This window comes from Amia ocellicauda, chromosome 1 (assembly GCF_036373705.1).
Source record: "Amia ocellicauda isolate fAmiCal2 chromosome 1, fAmiCal2.hap1, whole genome shotgun sequence".
Taxonomy (NCBI): Eukaryota; Metazoa; Chordata; class Actinopteri; order Amiiformes; family Amiidae; genus Amia; species Amia ocellicauda.
Window position 1 is genome coordinate 45,547,006 of NC_089850.1, and position 23,403 is coordinate 45,570,408.

At 39.0% G+C, this 23,403-nt stretch overlaps 1 protein-coding gene across 1 annotated transcript in view; it reads right to left on the reverse strand.

Moving 5' to 3' along the window:
• The window catches only part of gareml (GRB2 associated, regulator of MAPK1-like), a 38,559-nt gene extending 15,416 nt beyond the window's left edge, over positions 1 to 23,143 (reverse strand). The window contains exons 1-2 of the mRNA XM_066706760.1: positions 22,843 to 23,143; positions 9,272 to 9,412 (exon numbers count right to left, since the gene is read on the reverse strand). Coding sequence (XP_066562857.1) covers positions 9,272 to 9,412; positions 22,843 to 22,954 — 253 coding nt within the window. The 5' untranslated portion in view covers positions 22,955 to 23,143. The remainder of the gene's footprint in view (positions 1 to 9,271; positions 9,413 to 22,842) is intronic.
• Positions 23,144 to 23,403: the final 260 nt, after the last annotated feature.

Here is a 23,403-nt window from a genome sequence, read left to right on the forward strand (position 1 = left end):
AATATATGAATAGAATCCTTTATCTTCCATAGCCATGAACCCGGGGAAAAGGAGTTTTTCAGTCTGGCTTGTGGTGTCTCCAGACCTTTTACTATCTGAAAGGAATACTGGCTTTACTTTGTTTCCTTTTCTTCCATTTGTGCAGAACATTGTTCACACTACCTGTCTCAGAGAAAGCAATGGGAAATGATGCACGCGCTGGAAGGGCATGCAGCTGTGTTTCAGCTATAGGAGTTCTGCCACTTGTTAAAAAGTTAAAAAGGAGCTTTAGACAAACAGCATTTTATTTCCAACACATAAATCTCTGACGTCTTTTAGCTTCACTGTATACACTGTACAGGCAAATAAAATAACACAAAGATCAACCAGTCACTCATTCTGACAGAGAGAAATTCCTGTGGCATTAGCAAGTTGCTCAACCCTCAACCTCAATCCCCTAGTTAGTTCTTCACAGGTATGTGATTTCCCATCTGTGACTGCTGCTAAGGAGCCCAGATGACCCAGGAGTTCAATTCTTCTTCTTTAATGAATTTTCCTGCCGCTTATTTGACAGTGCTGATGATGTTGATCAGCTGTGAGTACAGTTCACACGGCTCGGAAGGCCCTCAAGTTTCTGTCACCTAGCAACAAGTTTCTTTCTGTTTCGAAAGCAGCTCAATCAGCAAGCATACATACACACATAGTATATATATATAGAGAGAGAGAGAGGGAGAGAGAGAGAGATTTACTCAGGACATTTAATAATACACTGTTTCATAGGCTCATCATTTTTCTGGATATTCACCATTTTCCCATTCCTCAGAAAATCATGCAACCCCAATGAGATATGAAGTGGTATTAACTTGAATTATCAATGTGTTATGAAAATGCAAGCAATAAGGTCCTGAAAGCTCTAAATAGGGTTATTAATTGCTACTCAAATGGGAAAACTCTGCTCTGCATGTAGCTGCAGCTTACTCGGAGGCCGGGGAGAGTTTGCAGAGATGGCTTTGATGTTAATTAAGTTTTAATGAGCTGATATCTTGAGAACAATGGCATTAAAAAACTGAAAGACAGTATTTAGCCTATACAAAAATATTAGAGCCCTTGGTGGATTGAATCACATGGTCCTTAGCTGGGTGCTCATCTGATGTCATGCAGTCCATCTGTGCTTAAAATGCAAATTAGTATGCGATTCAGGATTGTGAAACTCTCCACTCATTCCTTAAAATATAGTTCTAAGAGTGACATGGGTGTGTATGCAATGTTCTTACCAAGCATTGGCAAACTCCCGTATTTATTCTTTGGTTTTGTTTGTTTTGCTTGTTTAGTTTTTTTGTCACCCTGGTTCCGTCCAGAATAACGTTGCTCTGTTAAGACATTTCAAATGCACACGTTCATGTATTTCTTTGTTTGTAGAGTGATAGGGAGAGTGAAACATGATGACCATTTTATCCCTTGAGAGTCTTGTAGATTTCATTAACTTCCCTTTAAAACAGATTGCTGATAAGCAAAGGGAATAAAGCAGAAAAGCAAACCACAAAAAGCCTATATCCTTCTTAAAGAGAGACCCGTGAATGGATTGAAAACTGCACAGAGGGACTAATTTATGCAAATAATGCCAAGAAAGCATTTCTAACACCCAGTTTTATAAGTTAAATCCTGTGACCTCTCCAGCAGATTTTAACCGTTGTCATACAGCCTAAACCCTCCATAAGACATAAAAGGCAATGGGAACTAAAGATGCACTTTTCGATCTGGATCAAAGCATAGTAGTCTTTTGTCATCTCTGAGATCTGAAAAAAAAACCTGAGAAATAGGTGTGCAATTCTCATGAATTCACAATTCAATAGCTTAGCGGGAAAAAATGTTCATCTTATTAATTGCCTTAACTCATTTTTTCCCCATTTTAATCCATTGACAGGAAGGGCACTGAACAATCACTACACTTGACAGAACAAGAAACTATTTTTCATGGTTCAGTTAAGGGATTCAAAACAGCTGAACCTGCCCAAGGGTAATTCTGTTTAATGTATATACTCATAGACCACAATGAACAAGGAAGATATTTAGTAGTGATTAGTGATATGCTAATATAAAAATTAGATTAATACTCCCCAAGAAGAGTAGAAGCACTCGGTATTGATAATTGTTTCTCGTGAAACTTTCCTGAATGTCTGAATTCTGCGGTTTGCTTGCTCGAGACTAAACGATTCTAAACACATGTACGATTCAGAGGTTTGGATAACTTTGTATGCAGCCGAACATGAGAATCATGAAATTGAATGCCAGTTGTAAGGGAAGACAAACACTGTGTGGGGAGGTGGGTTAAAATCAACAACTGACCGCAGGTGGGAGGACCCAGTAACATTTGGTGCAAGTCAGTAAAAGTGACCTCATACAGAAGCATATTCTTTTTTTTTTCAAACGGCATTCACACGTCCCAGATGCATTCTTGCCCCCATTAATGAAAAAGAAAAAAAACGTCTCTAACAACCTATGACAGTTTTACATGTTCTATTATGCGCCCCTTACTCATACAGCTTTGAAAATTGTATTGCCATAGAAACCAGATCTAGGTCTGAAAGGATTGCACCACTAGGCCCCATTCATTACTCGCTATTCTCATGCACATCCACTATCCAAAGCCCAACTCTGCGCCCAATCTGACAGGGGGAGAAATGTGAATCAGTCCACACTGCTGTCGATCTGACCAAAAAGGAAGCCAGCAAAACATTTAATTGCAGCAGGTTAAGAATAAACTAGAAGTACGGGCCTGATGCGCAGTCACTCCTCGTGTTACAATTTATGGTAAACATCAGCAGAGGATACCCACAGGGCTGTGCAGACTCAAAAACAAATGAAGGGAAGCTTCAGGCAACTGTCGGCACAAAAGCTTAAATCGAATGTGTAATTATTGGGATGAAGCCCATTTTGTTTATTGTCAATTTATGTTACCTATTTGTTACTACTACTACTACTACTACTAATAATAATAATTGTACTGACTTTTTTTTTAGGTGTAAGCAAAGATAAAAATATTCCCTCACCTCTGAAGGCATGCTCACAAAAGCCTAACTTAGCACATGCAATATTCCACTAAGCTCACACTCTGTTTGACATGTTAGTGCTATTTCTCCTACAGGCTATTGCCTAGGGCTAGCTTGCAGAATCAAAGAGCAAAAATATCTTTTGAAACTTCAAACGGAAATGTCCGATGATCAAATACTAGTTTAAACATTACAATTTGCTCTTAAGTCCTTCAGAGCAGAAGTTACCATCACGGCAAAACTGCCATCATGACATTCAGGAGCCAAATCAGTTTTAAACTTTTATGACATTCTCAACAGTCATTGAGAATTGTATATCTAATTGTTTTATAATTTTGCTCAGAACCCTTGGCACACACACACACACACACAAGCAACAACTATCCTTTGTTTCATTATTGATGGGGAGTAATCTCTAAAAACACACTGTGCTAAGCCTAGATTGCATTATTCCCAGGGGCGCCGGTACCCCAAATGCACAAAGATCAATACATCTCTGCAGAACCCATCAGACAGGGAGAGTGGAGGGACCGAGCAGATGGAGAGCACTCAGGTCGGACAGGTGGCGGGACTGAACGGGAACGCTGCCCGTGTTGTCAGAGCCTGGGCTCGGGTTACCCCCGTCCCCCCTGGAGTCTGTGTTGAACTAATTAATGGCTGCATTTATCATCATTCTGTCCCGTGTAAATACTTTATCTCTTACTTCACCTCCTTCCTCAAGACTGACTGCGCTCAATCTGCAACAGAAACACTGGGGCTGTGGTTTTCAATGGAGCAACTTGGGAAAATCCAATTGTGTGGCTTTCAAGGCTACCAAACCTGCGCTACTGTAAGCCACAGTAACTCCACCGACACTAGAACAGTGCACATTAATGTTAATTTTTCAATATTACTATACAGTGGTATTTTCTAATCCAAAACTCACATATTTCTCATGTTTATATTTATATTTTATATGACAAATTAATGAAATGTTTACATATATCAAGTCAAGTTCAATATTCATATGTGTGCAGTTGTAAAAATCCAATCTATTTTGCATGGAGATTCAGGTAAATTTTATAACTTATAATAAAGATAAAGATTGTTTTCGGTATTCTGGTAATAGAAACATCAATACATAATAAACTCTTCAATCATATCATTCATATGATCATTGACAGGAAGAGTTGGCTCAGGATACAAGCAATGAGCTCACTGCCTGCTCTGACTCATCAATGAGGAAACTGTGCTCAGATCCGCTATATTAAGGTCTGTCTGGACCAAAATAAGTGAATTGGCCAGGACTGATGATCTCATCATCTGAGATGGTGTCATTGAGTATTGGGTAACACCCCCTACTACCCTGGGAGGAAGAGCTTTGCATTGAACTGATTCCATTTTGAGAGAAATCTATTAGCACATTACATGGAGCAAATATTTTGGGAATAGTCAGCTCTTCAAGCATTCCCCAGTGAATATGGGAGATAAATGTTTATTTACTGCCAGCTTGCATGAATGAAGCAGGTTTGCTTAAACTGCCAACCGTGCTTCCAGATCCACTTGCCTCTAGCGAACATCTAACAATTGCTACTAATTTATATTACCATTAGGATTGGGTTATCCACATTCACTGTGGGATCTCTCCATGTGAGCTGCGCAAAACAGAACAATTTCCAAATGCAGAAATATGAGTCATGATTGATAAAAACTAAAAGTGCAGGAGATACGACTGGAATGTATCTGTTTCTGTAAGTCAGTGGTGGTGATTCAAACATAATGTTTTATAATCAGCTCATTAAATTGGTTGGCTTGATAACATCACCTCTACTTTTACATATTAACAAATGTTTAAATGTTTAAAGGAAACTCTGTATATACTGTATCTAACCTCCGGTGATATTATCCATATTTCCAGATGTCCGTTCATGTTAGATATAGTACCCAAGGTTAGTCCAGGAGGCTTTGTCTCAGTATAGTTTCTGCTTTCCAATTCCCCTTTGAAACATTCACTATCTGGATTTACTCAAAGTATGGGTTTGTTAGTGTTACAATTTCCTTTGAGTGGGAGTCTCCATCTGATCTGTAATTACTATTTCAGACAAAACAGTCTCTTTCACATGTCTTCATTGCAGACAGATATAGCCTATATTAACAGACCTCTGACCAAAACTCAGCAGAAAATAATAATAATAAATTATTCATTAATAACGTTTATCAGGTGCATCTATATTCTGGTTCATTCTGTAATCATTGCATTACATTGGTGTTTGTAAGTATTTTAAAAAGGTATTTGTAAAAAAAACACAATTCCTGATTTTGTTGGTTTTAAATAAGTATTTGACTTGGTTTCAAATGGTTCAGGTGCTTTGAATGATAACTTAAATAGTTTGGAAAAGGCTGGGTTCTGTATTAGATGTCAGACTGATATATTAAAGCCATATCAAATACCTACATTAATTATGTTAAACATATATGTTGAGTTTATTCTCACTCATATCTGTCATTAAAGAGAAACTTTAAAAAAAGCTTATTGTTTCATATGCAAAGCTATTAATTGTTAAGGTGAACTCTTTATTCAAGACTTTCAAAACAACTGAAAAATCATTATTATTATACCCTTAATCCTAAATATAGACACACATAGATGAGTTAATTACTCCTAGGTTATTGTGCTATTTCTCTATGAAAAAACAGTGTTACTGTTGTTGGTGTGATATTTCAAGATATATTTAATCATACACTGTAGCAGAAATCCATACCCTCATAAAGACATTAAAGATATTGCAAAGAAATTAAATGTAATATGAAATTCAACAGAATACGGTCAGACTGGGTTGTAGTAATTTACTGCTCATGGAATCAGTGAGGATGAACTTCATATTGGGTTTGATACCTGTGGCAGGCAGAAATATGTTGGGCTTTCTCTGAAAACTAAAGCTTATGAATGACTGACAGAGGCAGGAATTAAATTCACAGGGTTCTCCATCCAAACACTAAGTATTAACTTCATTGCTTTTCCCACTACGTTTCTCCTGAAGGTTATTCCATAAATGCTCTGCAGAAAATGTCCAATATGTTTCACATTATCTTAAATCTATATAAAACTGCAAGATTCTCCTCAACCTTGCCTTATCGTTCAGGTATTCTCTTATCATCAGGTAGCTTAATTGTCCGCAATTATACTGAACAGGACATTCTCATTACCTGTGAATAAGTGCACACTTAAACTGTGACTAATCTGGAATAGACTTCTTGATTGTACCAATACAACTTAGTACTTGAATTTAAAGGTCAATGTCAATTCATTTTGAGAATTTCTTGATATTTTTAGCATGGAATTCTTCACATTGATATTTATGAAGATAGCATTCTCTCCTCTGAAAATATATGTTCATGTGCATTATTTAAACGCACAATGAGGATTTAAAGTTAGGGTTTAACCTGTGATTCAAGTAATGCAAAGAATATGTACCAAATTAGTCAAAACAGTGCTGTGACATGGGGAACGGATGTGGCAGATATTCCATTCCTGCCATTTAACTCAAAAGAAGGACCTGTCTGTTCTGAATTGGACCCAAGAAATTATAATGTTCCCACTCACACGACTGGGAACAAAATGAAGAGTCAGATTGTGTTGGTGCCAAAGATCTGGACAGAGCAACCTGTGCTGAAGTCAATTGCATATGCATATGTGTTTCTACAGACAATCGTACTTCAATTGTGAGAGAAATCATGAATCCTTTGAAGATTCCAGACTCAAATGAATGCCTTTAAACCCTTTCTGTCAGGGCTGCAGGTGCAATGTTTCCCTACACTGGGTACAGTGGAAAAGGTAAAGATTTGTTTCCTTTAGTGGATCTCCACCAAAATGTTCAGAAGCTAATGTCTGAAGCATCTCAGTGCCTGGGAATGGAACGGAAATCGGTGAGACGTGACAAAAAGCCATCTGCTCACAGGAATCATCCTCTGTAACCCGGCCAATTGGAAAAGTAACTTTTTTGTTTCATGAACAAGAAAGCTGCAAATCTCTTAAGTCGTGTAAAAAAAAGTAAGAGCAGGAGCACTGAGAGTAGCTGGTTACATAATCCAACCCCCTCTTCAATCACACTTTCACCAAGGAACACAATAAGGGCCTGTCAGTGTTTTGTGTTAAGCTTAATCTGGCAATAAACCAGGGGCTTCAGGCTGTCAAAGAAAGACTGGTCAATCTTTAACCATTTAGGTGCCTAGCCAAGGGAGTTTGTGGATACCAGTTTACAGCTATTCTAGTTATAACAAAAAGCTAAAGCTAAGGTCATTTCCATATATTACAGAAAGGTATTTGTTATTGTTATTATATTTATAGTTATGTCATATTAAAATGCATACAATCATTAGCACAAAACCCCAAAACATAAGCTACATCGATGCTCTCACAACTGTACATCTCTTCTGGTGCCAAGGGCGTGTGGGAGAAAAAAAAGGAACCCGTGTCAAACATCCCTCCTGTTAAAAAACAACAGTGCACACATTTGATTCAACGCAATGACACAGTGCAGTAGGGAGCCACTGATGAATCTTTTCACAGTAAACACATGTATGAATAAACTGTCTGATACAAGAAATCGATGTGTTGTTAACAAGGCCCTGCCCTCCCCCTCTGACCAGGTCCCTTTCCTGCCTCTCGATTCATGGGCTCCCTTTAGAGACCAGTGATTAAGTACAATGGATCTCCATTACACATTATTTATTTATTAGGATGCATCACAGCCAGGATGGGCAGCACTTAGAGCAGCCATTAACCCGTCAGCTATTGCAGCGTGAGTGATCTCAACTCCTCAGAATAAAACTCAAATCAGCCTTTCACCATCTGTCAATAATGGCTCCCACCACTGGCCCACTAGGCAATCTGGCGCCAAACGTATCAAACAGAGTTACCCCCTTTCTGTTTCAACTCTGACCTCATCTTCTTCTGCATATTTGGGTTTAGCCAAAGGACTGTTTCAAATCCCCTGTTTAGGGAAATGATAATGCATTGAATTGAAACATTATGTGGATTATTAAAGTATTATGTCTATGAAGAATTATAAGTATACATTTAAAAAATATATTGTACAATTTTTCTAGATACTAAAGTGATAATTCTGCAAAGTCATATTACAAAAATGGCATTACCCAATAACATACCAAGAAGATCACTATATACAATCCAATATTCTAGTATATCTCCCTATTTTTTTATAAAATTACACACGATGAACAGTGTTAACCATGAACCATTTATCTTTCACCTGAGAATTAACCCTCAAAAATAACAATAATTATGATTCTTACAGCATATTGCACATCAACACGTAAGTATTTTTATTGTGCTAATTAAAACACACACAGCACTGGGGGAATCCCTGTGACAGCGAATCATTGTGTTTGCTTTATCTCATGTTTCCAGAGGCAAACACACAACTCTCACCGTTGTCTCCAAGGGTGCCCTGCCCTTTTAAATGAAAGGAAAGCCAAAAATATTCTCTCCTTCAAAACTAATACACAAGCAATTATTTTATTGTGCACAGGGGGTCTTTCCACAAAGGTCTATTTCTAAGAGCAACCAAAAGCCAAACGTCCGTCCCAAGACAGAAGTAAAACTAAAAGTAAAATAATCATAAATTGTCCAATTACTAGAGCTGCTTCTGGAACTGTGTTTGCAATACACACAGCATCAGTTTTCCATTTCCAAGAAGGCCTCCCATGTGGCCCGCATCACGTGCACAGATTGCTATAGACATTATAGGCAGTACCGCTAGCCTATTTCCTGTTCAACGCAAAGAAGTTGCAATGTGCAGTTGGCAATAGGAGCAAATAAACATCTGTGATTGCTGATGAACAGGTGTAAAGCTGATAGAGTTTCATTCCTTTTCAAATGAACTTGCAGCTATGTACTGCAATGTATCCCAGCCTATCCTACTGAGGTTTGAATACAGCTGGATATTGTGAGAACATTTATTAGTTTTCTCCCTTCATTTATACTGTTCTCTGTGTAGTTACTGTATAATCAACAAAACCAAAAACAACATTTGCATAGCTGCTATTTATAAATCAAAGATCCCTGTGTTTCTACAGAATGTAAAAGAGAAAGCTAGACTGCAGTTTGTATCTGTAAAATGTCTACATATAAAATAAAAAAGTAAGGCACCATCAGATTGAATGGATATCGGAACAAAGACAAGAGGAGGTGTAAAAGTAGAAGGGATTGTTACTGGGAAGAACGTGTGTGTCCTTCTCACCTGGATATTGCAGTGGGATGTCAATCTTCGGGCCAATAACATAGTGGCCCTCTTCCAGACTGTGTGCCGTCACTGTGGTCCACTGTCTGCAGGAGTGAATCAGAATCACATCCTGCTCCGTCAGGCCCTCCACGTGGTCCCCTGAGGAAACCAGAAGACATGGACTTTCAAACACTGATAGAGGTGGGGGGGTCCTTTAACTGTAGGTATTACTAACACATTTAATAGTCAGTACTACAGAGAAACAACCATTTTTAAGTTCAACAGTGATTCATCTTAAACAGAAAACAGGCTGAAGTATAACACAGGTTCCTCATCCATAAAGGTGTAGTCAATAAACTCATCAAATCATCAAATCAGTTGGATCCAGTCATACCAATGAAGCAGAAAAGTTGTGAGATTGAATAGAACTTGCATTCATATTATTATTATTATGTATTTATGTATTTATTTGGGGGGGTAGTCATATACAGAATATAATTCCTAAAGAAATCCAAGAAAAACAATTTCCATGAGCTGTATGACAGAATTTCAGAGGTCAGCTTGTCTTGTCTGTAATAAAAAAACATTGCAACATTGTGAAAGGTACAAGAGGCCTGAAATGCGTACGTCTCGCAGCTGGAGCCCTGCTTTCTGTTCTTCTGTGCCATCGGGAGAACAGCCTTTTCAAATTGCATTGCTTCATTTAGGAAGTGGGATTATCCAGCCATCCATCCCTATTCAATAGCTGCTTTTTACAGTACAGGGTCACAGTGAGCCGGATCCTGTCCCGGGGGATACAGGGCACAAGTCTGGGTACACATTGGACTGGATGCCAGGCCATCGCAGGGCAGCACTAGCGCACACACACACAGAACGTAGGAATTGCTATCAAAACAATTAATTGGGGACAATTAATTGGTAATTTCTACTACTTATACAGTAGCTGTTAAACTGCAAGTAATGTTGTCAATAATCCCTGTGAGATGATCAAATAATACCATCCCCTTTTGGAAATGCAAAGAAGTTAGTTGTCAGTAGGCCTGGGGTGGTGAGTAATATTCCTGCATGCCAGCATTTGTCTAATGGGTAAAAGGGTATTTATAATGGGATCTTGTTTCTTTATAAAGTTTACATCAGACTCCAGCCCCAGTTTCATCAGCCACGATTATTCAGTGACCCCTAAGAACAGCAGGCGAACCCTCTTCGTGTGAATACCTTTCAAAGAGATGTACTCACAAAAGAGCAAGGAGATTAATTAAAATCAGTAGTTACACTTTGATTCGAGAGGTTTCATGTTACTTTTAACTTTGCGAAAAAACATCACTGCCTTTCAGTATCTTCTACTTCAGTACCAGTCATATATATATATATATATATATATATATATTTACAATAAATAAATCTTATTATGAGGTAAAAGGAAGTTCCAATCATGACATACTTACAAATCATCTTCTTTTGACCAACTCAAGTTAAACAGAGGGTACATTTATATTCTAGTAACACTGCTTTAATATGCAAACAAGTGACATAATGCAAACGTCTTTCCCGCCATTGGGAGATAAGAGGATTGTGCACAGGTTCCACATATTTACATTTTCGGTCACAAGGGAAAGTTATCATGTGACGCCAAGACTGACACCAGAGGAAATGGAGAGAACTCAAAGAGTGCTGAGTGCCAGACCTCTGCTACTTGAGGTCTGAAGCTTAGAGACACTACCGAACTGCACACCAACACAGAGTTCACATTTTGGACTGTGCCTAGAGCCATGGGACGGAAGAAATCTAATGGTGTGGAAATGGCTTATCCTGCCCTCATTAAAACACCTCTTCGTGGCTGCAGAGCACTCGTAAATGGTCACGATAATGGACAGGTCCACCTCGCTGATGTTTAAATAACACAATGTAATCTCTCAAAGGGACATGACATTCATCAAAAAGCTGTGTTTCACAACCAGAGCACACAATTACAGGCTTCTAGGAGAGCTGGAGGAATCTGAATGTGCTATTATATGGGCTGGTTAGGCTGGGAAATTCCCTACAGGCAATATAACCTCCCACAGTGAGAGAGACAAACAACATGGCTTTGCTGAACATCATCAGCACACAATATAAAAATTCACTTAATGGGGTACTTAATGGTTTGCAAAGTCTTTCACATATGAAGAGAAAGCATCCAATCCAGCTCAAGACTCACAAAAGGGAAATCATTAAAACAACTTTAGATTCCCCCAAGGTTCCCTGAACTGTGAACCGTGTGACCTCTAAGCTTCCAGGGTCACAAGTTAGTCACAGTCAAGTCATCTTTGTGTGCAACAGACTGCCGGTCAACACCTGCGCTTATTTATCTTGCCACCAGCACCAGAAAACAAACATAAAACTAAAACAAAGTCAATAACATAAAACCATTCACATTACTTGTATAAAATAATGACATACATTAACATATTTAATTTAATTTAATTTAACACATAAATACAGAATGTACATTTATAAAGAATAACCCATCATAAAATTGTTTAATAAGACTTTACGCAGGCTTTCTGGTGGGCAGGGGAAACAAGATGGATTTAGTGGTTATTTATGTTTGACATTACTCAAACAGTCATTTATGATGAATTGGCATGTTATTGACTTATCTCTGGCGTCTTTCCCAATGTTGCCAGCCCTTCCTGATGCATCAAGCCTGCCCTTGCCAGTACTGTATCCAACTGAGCGCATGGTGCTGACCAGCATTACTGCAGGAGGACACTTGTTTTCAGATGCAGCACAGTTGAACTACACCTTTGCACCCTCCATACACCACTTTATATATATTTTAAATAATAAGACAAAGTGGGAAACACAACTCACTCTACGAGTTGGACGCATCTACTTTGCATTCAATTACTTAAATTGTTATTCTGATCATCTGAAATGTTTGAAGTGAAGTGTCATGAAATACAATTTATTTTTGGTTTGATTGGCATGTTAACATTCAAGACTGGAAAACTAAAGAGAGGAGGACCAGGCTGGTTCACTCTAATGTAATGTATTTGAATCATAACTATATACAAAGGGTATGTTTGCATTTAACAACCTTGATTAGTATTTTGTTCTAATTTATATTGTCTTATTGGTTACTGATCTGTTCTACTGCTGAGGCTGTTGAAACATGTTATTTGCCATTTACATGTTTACAAAACGTTCAGTGGGGATACAGTACCAGGTTTTACAGGATTGCAAAACCCTTGTAAAACAGGAGTAATATGACCATCAGTTTTCATTGCATTCATGTGGCCAATAAGAACAAGCTCCAATGATTTGCAGAGAATGTTACTTACTGAATCTTGCCTTCAGTATAACCTTTCAGGATTTTTCCTGTAAGTCCTTAAATAAAATTAAAATGTGGTTCTTAGTGGACTGTTTTAAACTGTACTGTAATGTGATACAACTGTGATGAAGGAAACCTAAATTTAATCTTAAACGCATTAAGGCAGCTTTAAGCATTGAGATGAAAATGAAAAGGTGCTTTTATTTTACTACTGACTTACAGGTATTGGAGGGAGGGTTGAGAAGGTCTCAGACGAAGACAGAAATATATCATTTCGCGACTTGCAAATAACTGACCCCTGCCAAGTAAGTTAATTCATGCTACATAATTATGTTTCATATATTCTTTCTTGATGGCAAATGCCTGTATGATATGCTATAGTATGCAGAGGAACATAAGACTACAAAACAAACAGTGCCCACTATAGGGTAAAACATCTGATATAGATAGTGTATATAAGAAGCATCAATGTCCAACTGATAAATACAGGGAATTACAGTTTTCACTGGCTAACAGCGGCTGTCAAGTGTTTCACTATTTATACAAAATGATCTTAACACTGAGCTACTGGACACAGGCCAATTGAAACTGGCCCGATGTCAGGGAAAATGCTGGCAGCTGGAGAGCAAGCACATCCGTTTTAAGTCAACTTCAGTGGTTACTTAGAAACAACCATGTTCTCTTTCATTTCCAGTCTTTCTTCATCACAAAGGAACATTAAATTATCAATCAAAAGATCTTCATTTCATTCGCTAACAGAATTCAAGGCAGAGTGACAAAGTTTCAACAGCAATATTATTACTTAACTAGACATATGGTGAAAGAGTGAGGGGCTGTAATTCACAAAATATTAAACAGCTGTGCAGTGTGAAAGGAACCCACACGAGGCAACTGCTTGGTATTAATGCAGAAACGCAGGCCTGAATTAATCCAAAGTTTACACATCTTAGCCCAGTTTGACCAACATCTCATGGAACATAACTATAATTTCATGAGTAATACAAAACTGATGAATCACTGAATGACATTGTCTCTCATGAAGGGTGTGAATTATTTTGGTATGCTTAGCATCACAATAATACACCTAAATCCTGCCCCATGTTGGCTCCAATGCTTCATGTAGTTGTGTCAAGTTGGCTGGTAGTGGAACTCTACTCTGAAAATTTCTTTTCTCATCCCACAGACGCTCAATTGGATTTATATCTGGTGACTGTGCAAGCCACTGCAGTAAGCTCAATTCACTGTCATGTTCGTGGAACCATTCCTGGACAATCCTAGCCTTGTGGCATGGGCCATTATCCTGTTGAAAACATCCATTAGCAGATGGCTACATTGCTGACATGAGGGGATGTACCTGACTGGCAATGATGTTCAGATATCCTGTGGCATTCAAATGTTGTTCCACTTTTATCAAGGGGCCCAATGTGTGCCAAGAAAACACCACATCAGACCATCATACCACCACCAGCCTGCAATGTTGACACACGACATGATGAATGCATGTACTCATGATACACACGGGAAACTGTTAAGCGTGAAAAACCCAACAGTGTTGCAGTTCTTGACACACACAAACCGTCTTGCCTGGCACCTACTGCCATACAGCGTTCAAAGCATTCATTTTATTAGTTTATGCTTAGAGAGGCTGAAATACAAGGCTTTTGTTTATGTTTTTTGTCGGTCTATTTTGATTAAACGTACCAAGCACTGTAGATAAATGCATATATATATAAATATATATAAATATATATATATATATATATATATACTTTCTGCAATATGTCGAGTGAAACATGATTCATACATTCAATACATCTCCTTCTTTCTGTGGAGCATAATGATCCAGATCCTGTCTTTCAGGACTGACACAACAGCCAAGCACAACATCTCATTAATGTGTCAAAGACCTCTCACCCCTCTGGGTCTCAGTTTAACTGAAGTCACAAAACGGCCGGCTGAAGAAGGACACTTATGGAAATGTGATGGGTGAGCAAGGGAAACTCTGGAAACTCCACCTATAGGAGAGCTCAATTGATCCCATATCACCACTGAAACCAAAAACCTTATGGGAAAACTGTTCCCCCGGTAGGAATTACCGACCTCTTCTCCTCAATTGTGATGGATTATCCTCAGGGCTTCCATCCATTATTACGGTAACCATGACAGTCCCCACAAATCCTGTACTTCCTCGGGTCCCAAATACACAATGCAGAACAAGACCCCCGAGTGCTGTGCTCTCTAATCAAACTCAACAGGCTCCCCAACCTCACAGGAAGGAAGGCCATTGGTTACAGCTTTATATACCATATTGTTGTTTTTAGTTTACATAAATGGATATTGAATTTGCATTGTATTTTTGCAAATGCAAAATTTCAACAACAGGAAGTCATTTGCATTAGTGTTTAAAAACACATGACAGCTACTACAGAAAAAAAGAAAATCTATATATGAAAATAACTACTGTAAACTTTTTATATTCCAGTGTAACAGCTTCAAAAAACTAAATTTCAATAAATAAAATGTGTCCTATTTGTCCTTTCTACCTTTGTAACTAAATAATACTGCCATGTTTCAGTGTAATTTAATGTATTTCAGTAATCAACTAGCTACAGACAACACACATACTATAGAGTGTAAGTTTCCAGATTACACAGTTGCACACAAAATCCATCCATGTAACCTTCAAACCTGACCTTCAACCTCAAATGCATTGTGATTTCAAAATACAGATTTCTGGAGGTTAAGGGCAGCCTGTGACTATCCATCCTTCCACAGAGCAGTGGTGACCATCTGTCCTTTCTGTTACTAAGGACCTCACTTGGTCCTGATTCGATTAACATGCGCCTGCCCTGCATGGTGCTGTTTTCATACAGCTTAGAGTATTATTCGCCATGATAAATTTGCATTGGCAAAATGTATTCAAGAAATATGACTTTACCCTGACCTTTCATGCTATCATTAACTCTGAAGGTGGGCTGAAGCCTAAACTGAATCCATGCTTTAACCATAACCTCAACCCTAACCATAATCCTAACCACTGCCCTGGTCCTAATCCAAACTATGGTCTTAAACCCAACCCTAACTGTAGCCCAACACTAATGCTAGCATAACCACGAACCGTCATATTAAATGTATCCTTAATTCCAACCCTGGCCTTAACCATAAGTTTAACCTTGATTCTAACAATTCAAGTTTGTTGACTGGTGTATTACTCTTGTACTGTAGAGAGTAACACAACAGCCTCCCCTTCGTCCACAAGCTTGTTAAAGTGACATCACTAACCTCGCTCCCAAACCACTAAAAATGTACAGACCACTTGCATTGTGGGGCCAGTCTGTGGGTCTGCAGGGGCTTTGTCCCTGCATTGAGGGTTTGAACTGTGAGGTTAGCCTGTGATGGAGGTCTGACCAAGCATAGCTTTTTAAAGTTCACAAGCAATCCATGCTTTAGTATTGCCGGCTCCTACACATGTTGCTTTATAAGACGATTTTCATTTGTGAAGTAAATTAATCCGCAAAAAATCTGAATCCAGGATTATGTTGAACTCCGATACTGGACTGGATGCCAGAAAACAGTACAGAACCCTGGCAGAGCGAGGCAGAGCAGCTGAAAATGATCTTCTGGCAAGATGCCCCCGCTGTACATGTGGTCGTAATAGCAGGTCTGTAAGTTCTGACTGCACTCTGTAATTATCTCTCCTCACGCTCCTTGTGATTGCCCCATTAAGCACCATGTACCTGGGAGGCACACAGCATCTCAGACCTGTTCACCTCATCAACAGTTTTTCTTCTGCTCCACATGGCAGCCCATTATCCAGCGCTTGATACCCTGCAATTAGGATTTCGGAGGACTCTACAGCGCATCTCCACAGCAGAGCGACTCATTCTAAATTGCTATTATGCAACTGTCAGCAGGAACTTCATCTGGAGGCATGGGATTTCATTTTAAAGCTTCCTCTGCAGGGGTGGAGAAGAGCCCAGCAGCACAGAAACAACACAACTTTGGACACAAACATCCTATCTACACAGTTCTCTCTGTATTACAGGATCATCTATGTAAATGTCTGGACACTGAAACATGTCTCCCATACTAATCTTCGGTCAGAGTTTCACAGATGCCATACTAGTCAAAATGGAGTTACAGGAGATGTAAAAATGTCAGTGCATCAGAATAGGCAACATACCTTATTTGTTCTTGATCTTACTCACTGCAGAAGAACTGCAGGTCACATTCATTCAGGTGTACTGCAGGGAAAATATTTATTTGACCTAACTCGGACTGTATGGATTGTGTGCACTGTTGTTTCAGAGCCAGTCCATTCGATGACATTCCTGTTTGGGAGGAACTGCACTCTATTCCTTCAGTTAAAGTGATGTTTTGTGCAAGATGTTTTGTGTAAGACCAGAAACAGTAGTCCAGAAAGCGGCTCAGGACATATCTCTTCATATCGCTTCATATCTCATGACACGAGGCACTGTGAACTTCCTATTGCACATCCGGTTGAATAGAGCAACGGACTTTATCTTACTTCTACTGGTGACCTAGGAATGTACAGAAGTGCTATTCGTTATTTTATTATTAATTTACTGTACAAAATATACTCTACATATATAAACAAAATGCACGTTTACTAAGTTTATTCTCATGTATTTAAAAGACCAGGAAGAGTAGGCAGCACATTGGCAACCACATTGGCAATTCAATACCCAGCATCCCACAGTGCTTGATAGGCTAAGAGAGTACAGGTTTTTTTACTGTGTGAAGCAGCCATAGTTCTTCTTAGCACTAACTCTAAGTACATTAGGAAAACAATCTATATCATACAATTCTTCTTTCATCTTCTGTTGGTCCTGGGAGGAAAGTAGGAAAGCAATTGATTTTTTTTTTTCCTGCACCGGATAAATCAGCAAATAGCCAAATGAACCACTGCAGTCATGGGACTTCGGATATTCTGGTAGAGATTAGGGCAACAGTTGGGTTGCTATTCTAGGACTCATCTGGCTGTAGGTTACTTGTCCAATATGGACACCAGGCAAGAAATAAAACAAATCTCTGGAAACACGTTCATTCACAAGATGGCCATCTTTGAATCCTGGTCTAAGGGTGCTCTTTTAATCTGAGCTTTTCATGGGAGTTGGTTTCACTATCATAAGGTGATGATGAGTAGTGTAACACTATTGTGTCTTAAAAATGCTTCAATAGACAATTTTTTGTATTATTGTGAATTGGATGTACATAGTTATTACAATATACTCATAGAGTATTATCAGTTAAACCTAAAACACTTATATTTCAGTCATGAACCCGAATCTTACCGTAGGTTGACTCTGCAACCACACAAAACTTAATTTTAATAAAATGGCATATGTGTACAATACATAGCTCTCACTTGTCCCAGGAAATCTCCGTCTCTCACGCGCTCGCAGTGGGCAATAACAATGCAGCGCAGCATCTAATGTGGCAGATTAACTGCACCATGAAAACGTTGCAAAGGAAACTACAGTGATTATACTGTCAACAGGGAGTACCAGCAATAGGGCCAGCTGTAAAGGAGACAGACTGGAGAAACAATAGAGGATTCATGATCAAAGAGATCTTATAACTTCCCTTGTGCTGAAATCTAGATAAAGAACTGCCGCTCACGTCGTACGGACTTAAATTACATTGCTAATAAATCACTGCTAAAAATAAATCCTTCTGCAGCTTTTTTTCTTCCACTGCCAAAACTCCATCACCGAATCGTTAATTCACTCATTCATCAACCCATCTTATCAGGGCTGATGTTTAGTTCACCTTTCATAACAACGTCTGAAAAACACAGACACCCATTTCACTGAACTTCTACCGCGGTGATGTTGTTTTGATGTGGCTGGGAGGAAGCGGGCTGCCACTGGGAGTATTTCAGAAAATACACTGCATGGGTTGTCACTTGCTATGACTTTTCTGTGACCTGTGCAGGGAAAAATCATTACATCTGCAATCAGCTTTAACCCCTCGGATCCCAGTGTGACATATATGTCACATACAGAGGCCTGGTAAATTGGAAAAATGTATTTTTGTCAAGCCTGTTAAATGTTTGAGACATATGTCATGCTGGGTTCGTAAGGGTTAGACCTCATTTGCATTTTGCACTGATGAGAGAGAGAAACTGATAACTGGTGTGGAGGGGCACGGTCCGGGCACGGTATCTGTCAGTGTAACATCCGAAGATATTAAAAGGTTCAGACAAATTAAATAAAATGCTTCAGAGGCAATTCACAGTACAGACTTTGCAAAGGAAAGTGAACTGGCTATAGTCATGTGAAATAGCTCAGTTTTTCAGGATTTTTTTGTTGTCATGGCATTTGCACACTTATTCCCTTCTGCTGCCTCGTTGGACTCGTTGAAGAGTTCGTAAGAAGACTGTTTTGGCAAGGATTCAAATAAGATCTGCACAGAGGATTACTAATAGAATTTTGCAGGTGACAATTGGCTGTCACGGTGTTGCCAATGTTTTATAAAACCTCAATTTCTATCGCCATCATGCCCACAGCTATGATTCAGCCCAGGAACATTCAACAAGATGAGCCTGCATGCCTCCCTCAGCCTTCCCTGAAGATGAAGATCGTTGTTCCATGACCGTGAGCATCCAAATGCAGCAATTTGGCCAAAACCTCCAAAACTCCCTAGAGCAGTTATATTCACACCACTGTGTAGATCCACATGTAATCTGTTTGGTTCTTCCATTGTATTCATTCTGTCTGACAATGCCCTGCAATCTGCCACCACAGGCCTGTCTCCCTGCTGGCTGTTTAGTTTGGTCTGGAATGAATATGGCATGTTTCCAATAACTGATCTATACTTTATACTATATTAACTGACTGATGGAGGCCTAGGAATCTGGCCACTTGCTATTTCATAGTGCAAACCTGGACCCTTCTTATAACAAGTTGATGGTAGTGCTAAAGTATTTGACCTCGCTATGTGCTATACAATATTGGCCAGATGTCTGAGTTGAGCCTCTTTTAAAGATGCTGTTTTGTTGTTTTAACACACAACAAGACAGAGACCAACTTTCTCCTCGAGTGAACAAAAAGTTATTCGTTCACATATCTGCTGGCTCAGGAGGAAATCAGGTCAAAGTCTTGCATGTTTCACCACTAATTCATCCTGATGTGAGAGCTGTTCATGTTCTTGAGCACTGCCAAAGGAATTATGTGTACTGTTCAGTTAATTTACATTAATTGTGGAGCTTTCTCTAAATGGGGAGGGAGGATTGTAAAGGAGATCCCCACTATGCACCCATGTATATAGATACTAAATGCAGTAGAAACACATGAGCAATGAAGTCTCTACAATGTAAACTATATTATATAGGTTAAATATATTAACCACAAAATGTATATCTTTCCAATATTGTAAAATAGCTCAAATGCATCATGATGACAAATACTGATTGCACATCAAGAGTCTGCTCACAACCTACATCCTTTGAACCACTGGTCCAATCAAGATATATATTTATATAGCAGGGACACAGAGAAGGTGGTATATTAATGCTAAGGTCTCCTGATTTGTTACAGCATTTGGAAATCAATAAAAGGATAAGCATAACTATTAAAAATGAAACTGGAATCAGTTCAACAGTTTGTTCTTTTACAATATGATGTTTCTGTCTCTGGCATAATCAGATAAGGTCCACTCTGGGCAAGATTTGGGGGATGCAGTTAAACAAATTTTCAATAGATTACAAAGATTGATCTTTTTCAAATAAGTGCACAGAAAAGATAAGAACAAGGCATCTCTGTAGATTCATACTGTATTACTTCTGTTCTCCCAGACAAATCCATTATACTAATGAAAGGCTTTATATGAAACCACAAAAACATTAACCATGGAATGTATGGGAAGTAATGAAAAAAGTCAAGAGTCAAAAATGTAATATAGTGCACAACATTTTAGTTGAAATGCTCAACAGCAAACTATTTATAACAGATTGGGGATTTAAACGCAGCATGGTGTATTTAAACTTGAAGACATGTCTTGTCGTGTACAGTAATTAAAGGATCGATTTAATGGATTCAGGAAGTCATTATGCATTGGAAATGTCAGCCGAGCCAAACACCAGTTCTAAAATAATATTTTATAGTGGAAACGGAAAAGGGGAATGAAAGCATATTAAATATTAACTTATTTCTGAACAACTGGAGTAAACAAAGTATGTGCATATTTAATGACATGGCCAAAATAGCAACAGTCAGGGGCAATAGGGTGCAATTACTACCATACTAACCTGGTGTGTGAGAGCAGCTGAAGAAGAGGCTGACAACAGTAAGGACTTGAAAGTTTGATATTTGGAGAGAAAGTATCTCACAAAAGGTTTTCAGGATTGTATTTTGCACAATGACATGTCTGTTAATCTCCACTTCTGCTTAAAATTGGGAGTTCAAAAAATGTAAATATATTTAGCGCCCAAAGATAGATTGGTCACAAGCAACTCAAAATATGTTTTTTTCCATGTTTATATTGTCGTACCCGAGACAGACATTAGGACCTAGAGTTCTGCCTTGGCATGCAGATTAAGTGAATTTAAACTTTAGGGAATCAAGTTTGGTCCCAGCCTGAAGATCAGTCTTGTAGCGGCATGTTGGAATTCCACCGAACTGCAGAATAAGAATATGATTCATACAGAAATTGATAATTCACACTGACACATTACCTTTGAATAGCATTTCAGCAAACTTCTCGGATCTGAACTTGAAAGGTCTCAGCTGGAGGATTTATTCCCAACCCAAAAAACAAGGTCATATGTAGCCATAATGGTGTTTGTATCAGCATAATAACAAAAGAAATCCAGAAATATATATATATATATATATATATATATATATATATATATATATAAGCTAACACATATCATGGGGGTCCCACACTAATGAGGGAAGACATAAACATGCATATAGTGAACCTGCCAATGTTATTGACAAACTGAAATCTCCAAGAAACAACACATACATATAATTAGTAAGAATCTCATACTTGTATACTGAAAACATTAATGAATGCAGTGCATGTTTAGAGCTACCTATGAAGTTATTTTGAGATTATTGTTCTACCCATTTAAGATGTAATATTGCTTCATAATGAAACGTTACTCCAAATACACAAACCAGTTTCTCTTCACAAACCTGAAGGCATAGAATATTGTGTTTATTGTGATATTGTATCGTTGAGATGACATGTATGTCGATATTTCACACCTATAGCTGTTTGTAGAGATATATATTTTTTCAAGCATTGGTAAAATTGTTTTTTTCAAACACATATTCGCGTTGTACCTTTAAGTGAAGGGGGCACTTCTATTAATAAAAGTTTCAATGAAGGCTAGAGAATGATACAGATGCGCGTTTTGAAGAGATAACCTTGGCAAAGCAGTAAGACAACCGGATTAACCATTTAGGTTAGACAAGTCCACATGCTTGACCCACACAAGAACTGCGCACTGTGCGTCAAACGGCTGCAGAGAAGCGCATCACAGCGCCGCTAACGGCCGGCTGTCAATAGCGGGACAGAGCCCCCCCCATACCCCCAAAAGGGGTGTCTCCTGGCCCACCTTTCATGAGTCCCCCCTTCCTCTGGACGGCGGGGGGCTTTCCTCCGTGTGCGCAAACATAAAGCAGCACAAACCATATGACACAGAAAGAGCGCTGCAGTTTGGTGTAAATATTGATCTCTATCTGCGCTGGAAATGTCTTTTAAAAAGTGCGCATCCTCGGTTCAGTCTAATATTGTTGGGAACTTGGCTGTTTGCTCCGGCGGCGCCTCTTAGTATTCAGGACACTCGGCGGCCGATGACACGATTACCATATGAAAGGATCACTTCTGGACACAATGCAGACACTTTGTCACATTGCCCTGCCAAGCCTGAAAGCATCTAGAAGCTTTTTCCTCCAAAATAGTTAACTTGTATATTAGAGCACTGCTTCATATATGTGGCACTGGAGTGATATGAAATGGAAGGCATTTACAGAACATAATGCGCATCCCCATAGTGTGCCATGAATGCACTGCGCTTCATTGCAATACAATAAAAACGATTTTGTAACTTCACATACCAAAGAAACAGCTAAGACCGGAATATGCTAAAACCTCAGTGTTAACCATCGCGAAAGCCAAGTTCAACATCTCTATAAATACATGTATAATAACACACACACACACACACACACACACACACACACACACAAGGAGATATCCCTTTAAGAAAAGTAAACTTTCCCCTGTGCTCTTGTCCTACCTTGGCTGAGCCGCACCAGCGTTGGCAATCTGAATTTGCTGACCACTAAATCCAAAGGCAAGGACACCGAGCTCCACTGGACCTCGGAAATGCTGGCCGAAAACTTGTCCATTTTTCCCTCATCATAACCGGCTCGCAGTTCGGAGGTGTGGGGGATTGCAGCCGCTCACCAGCATCATCCGAGGGGTCGAGTGTCTCTCCTGAGGAATTCCTGCAGATATCGCCATGTTGAGAAGTGCATGGGTTTTGAGCGCAGAGACCTCTTTTCCTAGGGGATTTTGAAAGCACCACCTCCTTACTGAATGTGCAACACGGAGCACCACCCTTCCCAGCAGACAGCAAATCAGCACTACAGCTGATACAACTAGTCTTGCAGGGACCACTCTGTCTTCTGTGGAAAGCCTCAGCCCTCTGACTGCTATGCATTGCTTTCAACTGTTTCCTCTCCTTTTAAACTGACTGTAAGGATGTGCAACAACAACAATAATAATAATAATAATAAATACATCTCCATTGATTGCTGTGTGTGTTTGTGTCTGATCTCTTATCAAACACCTGTAT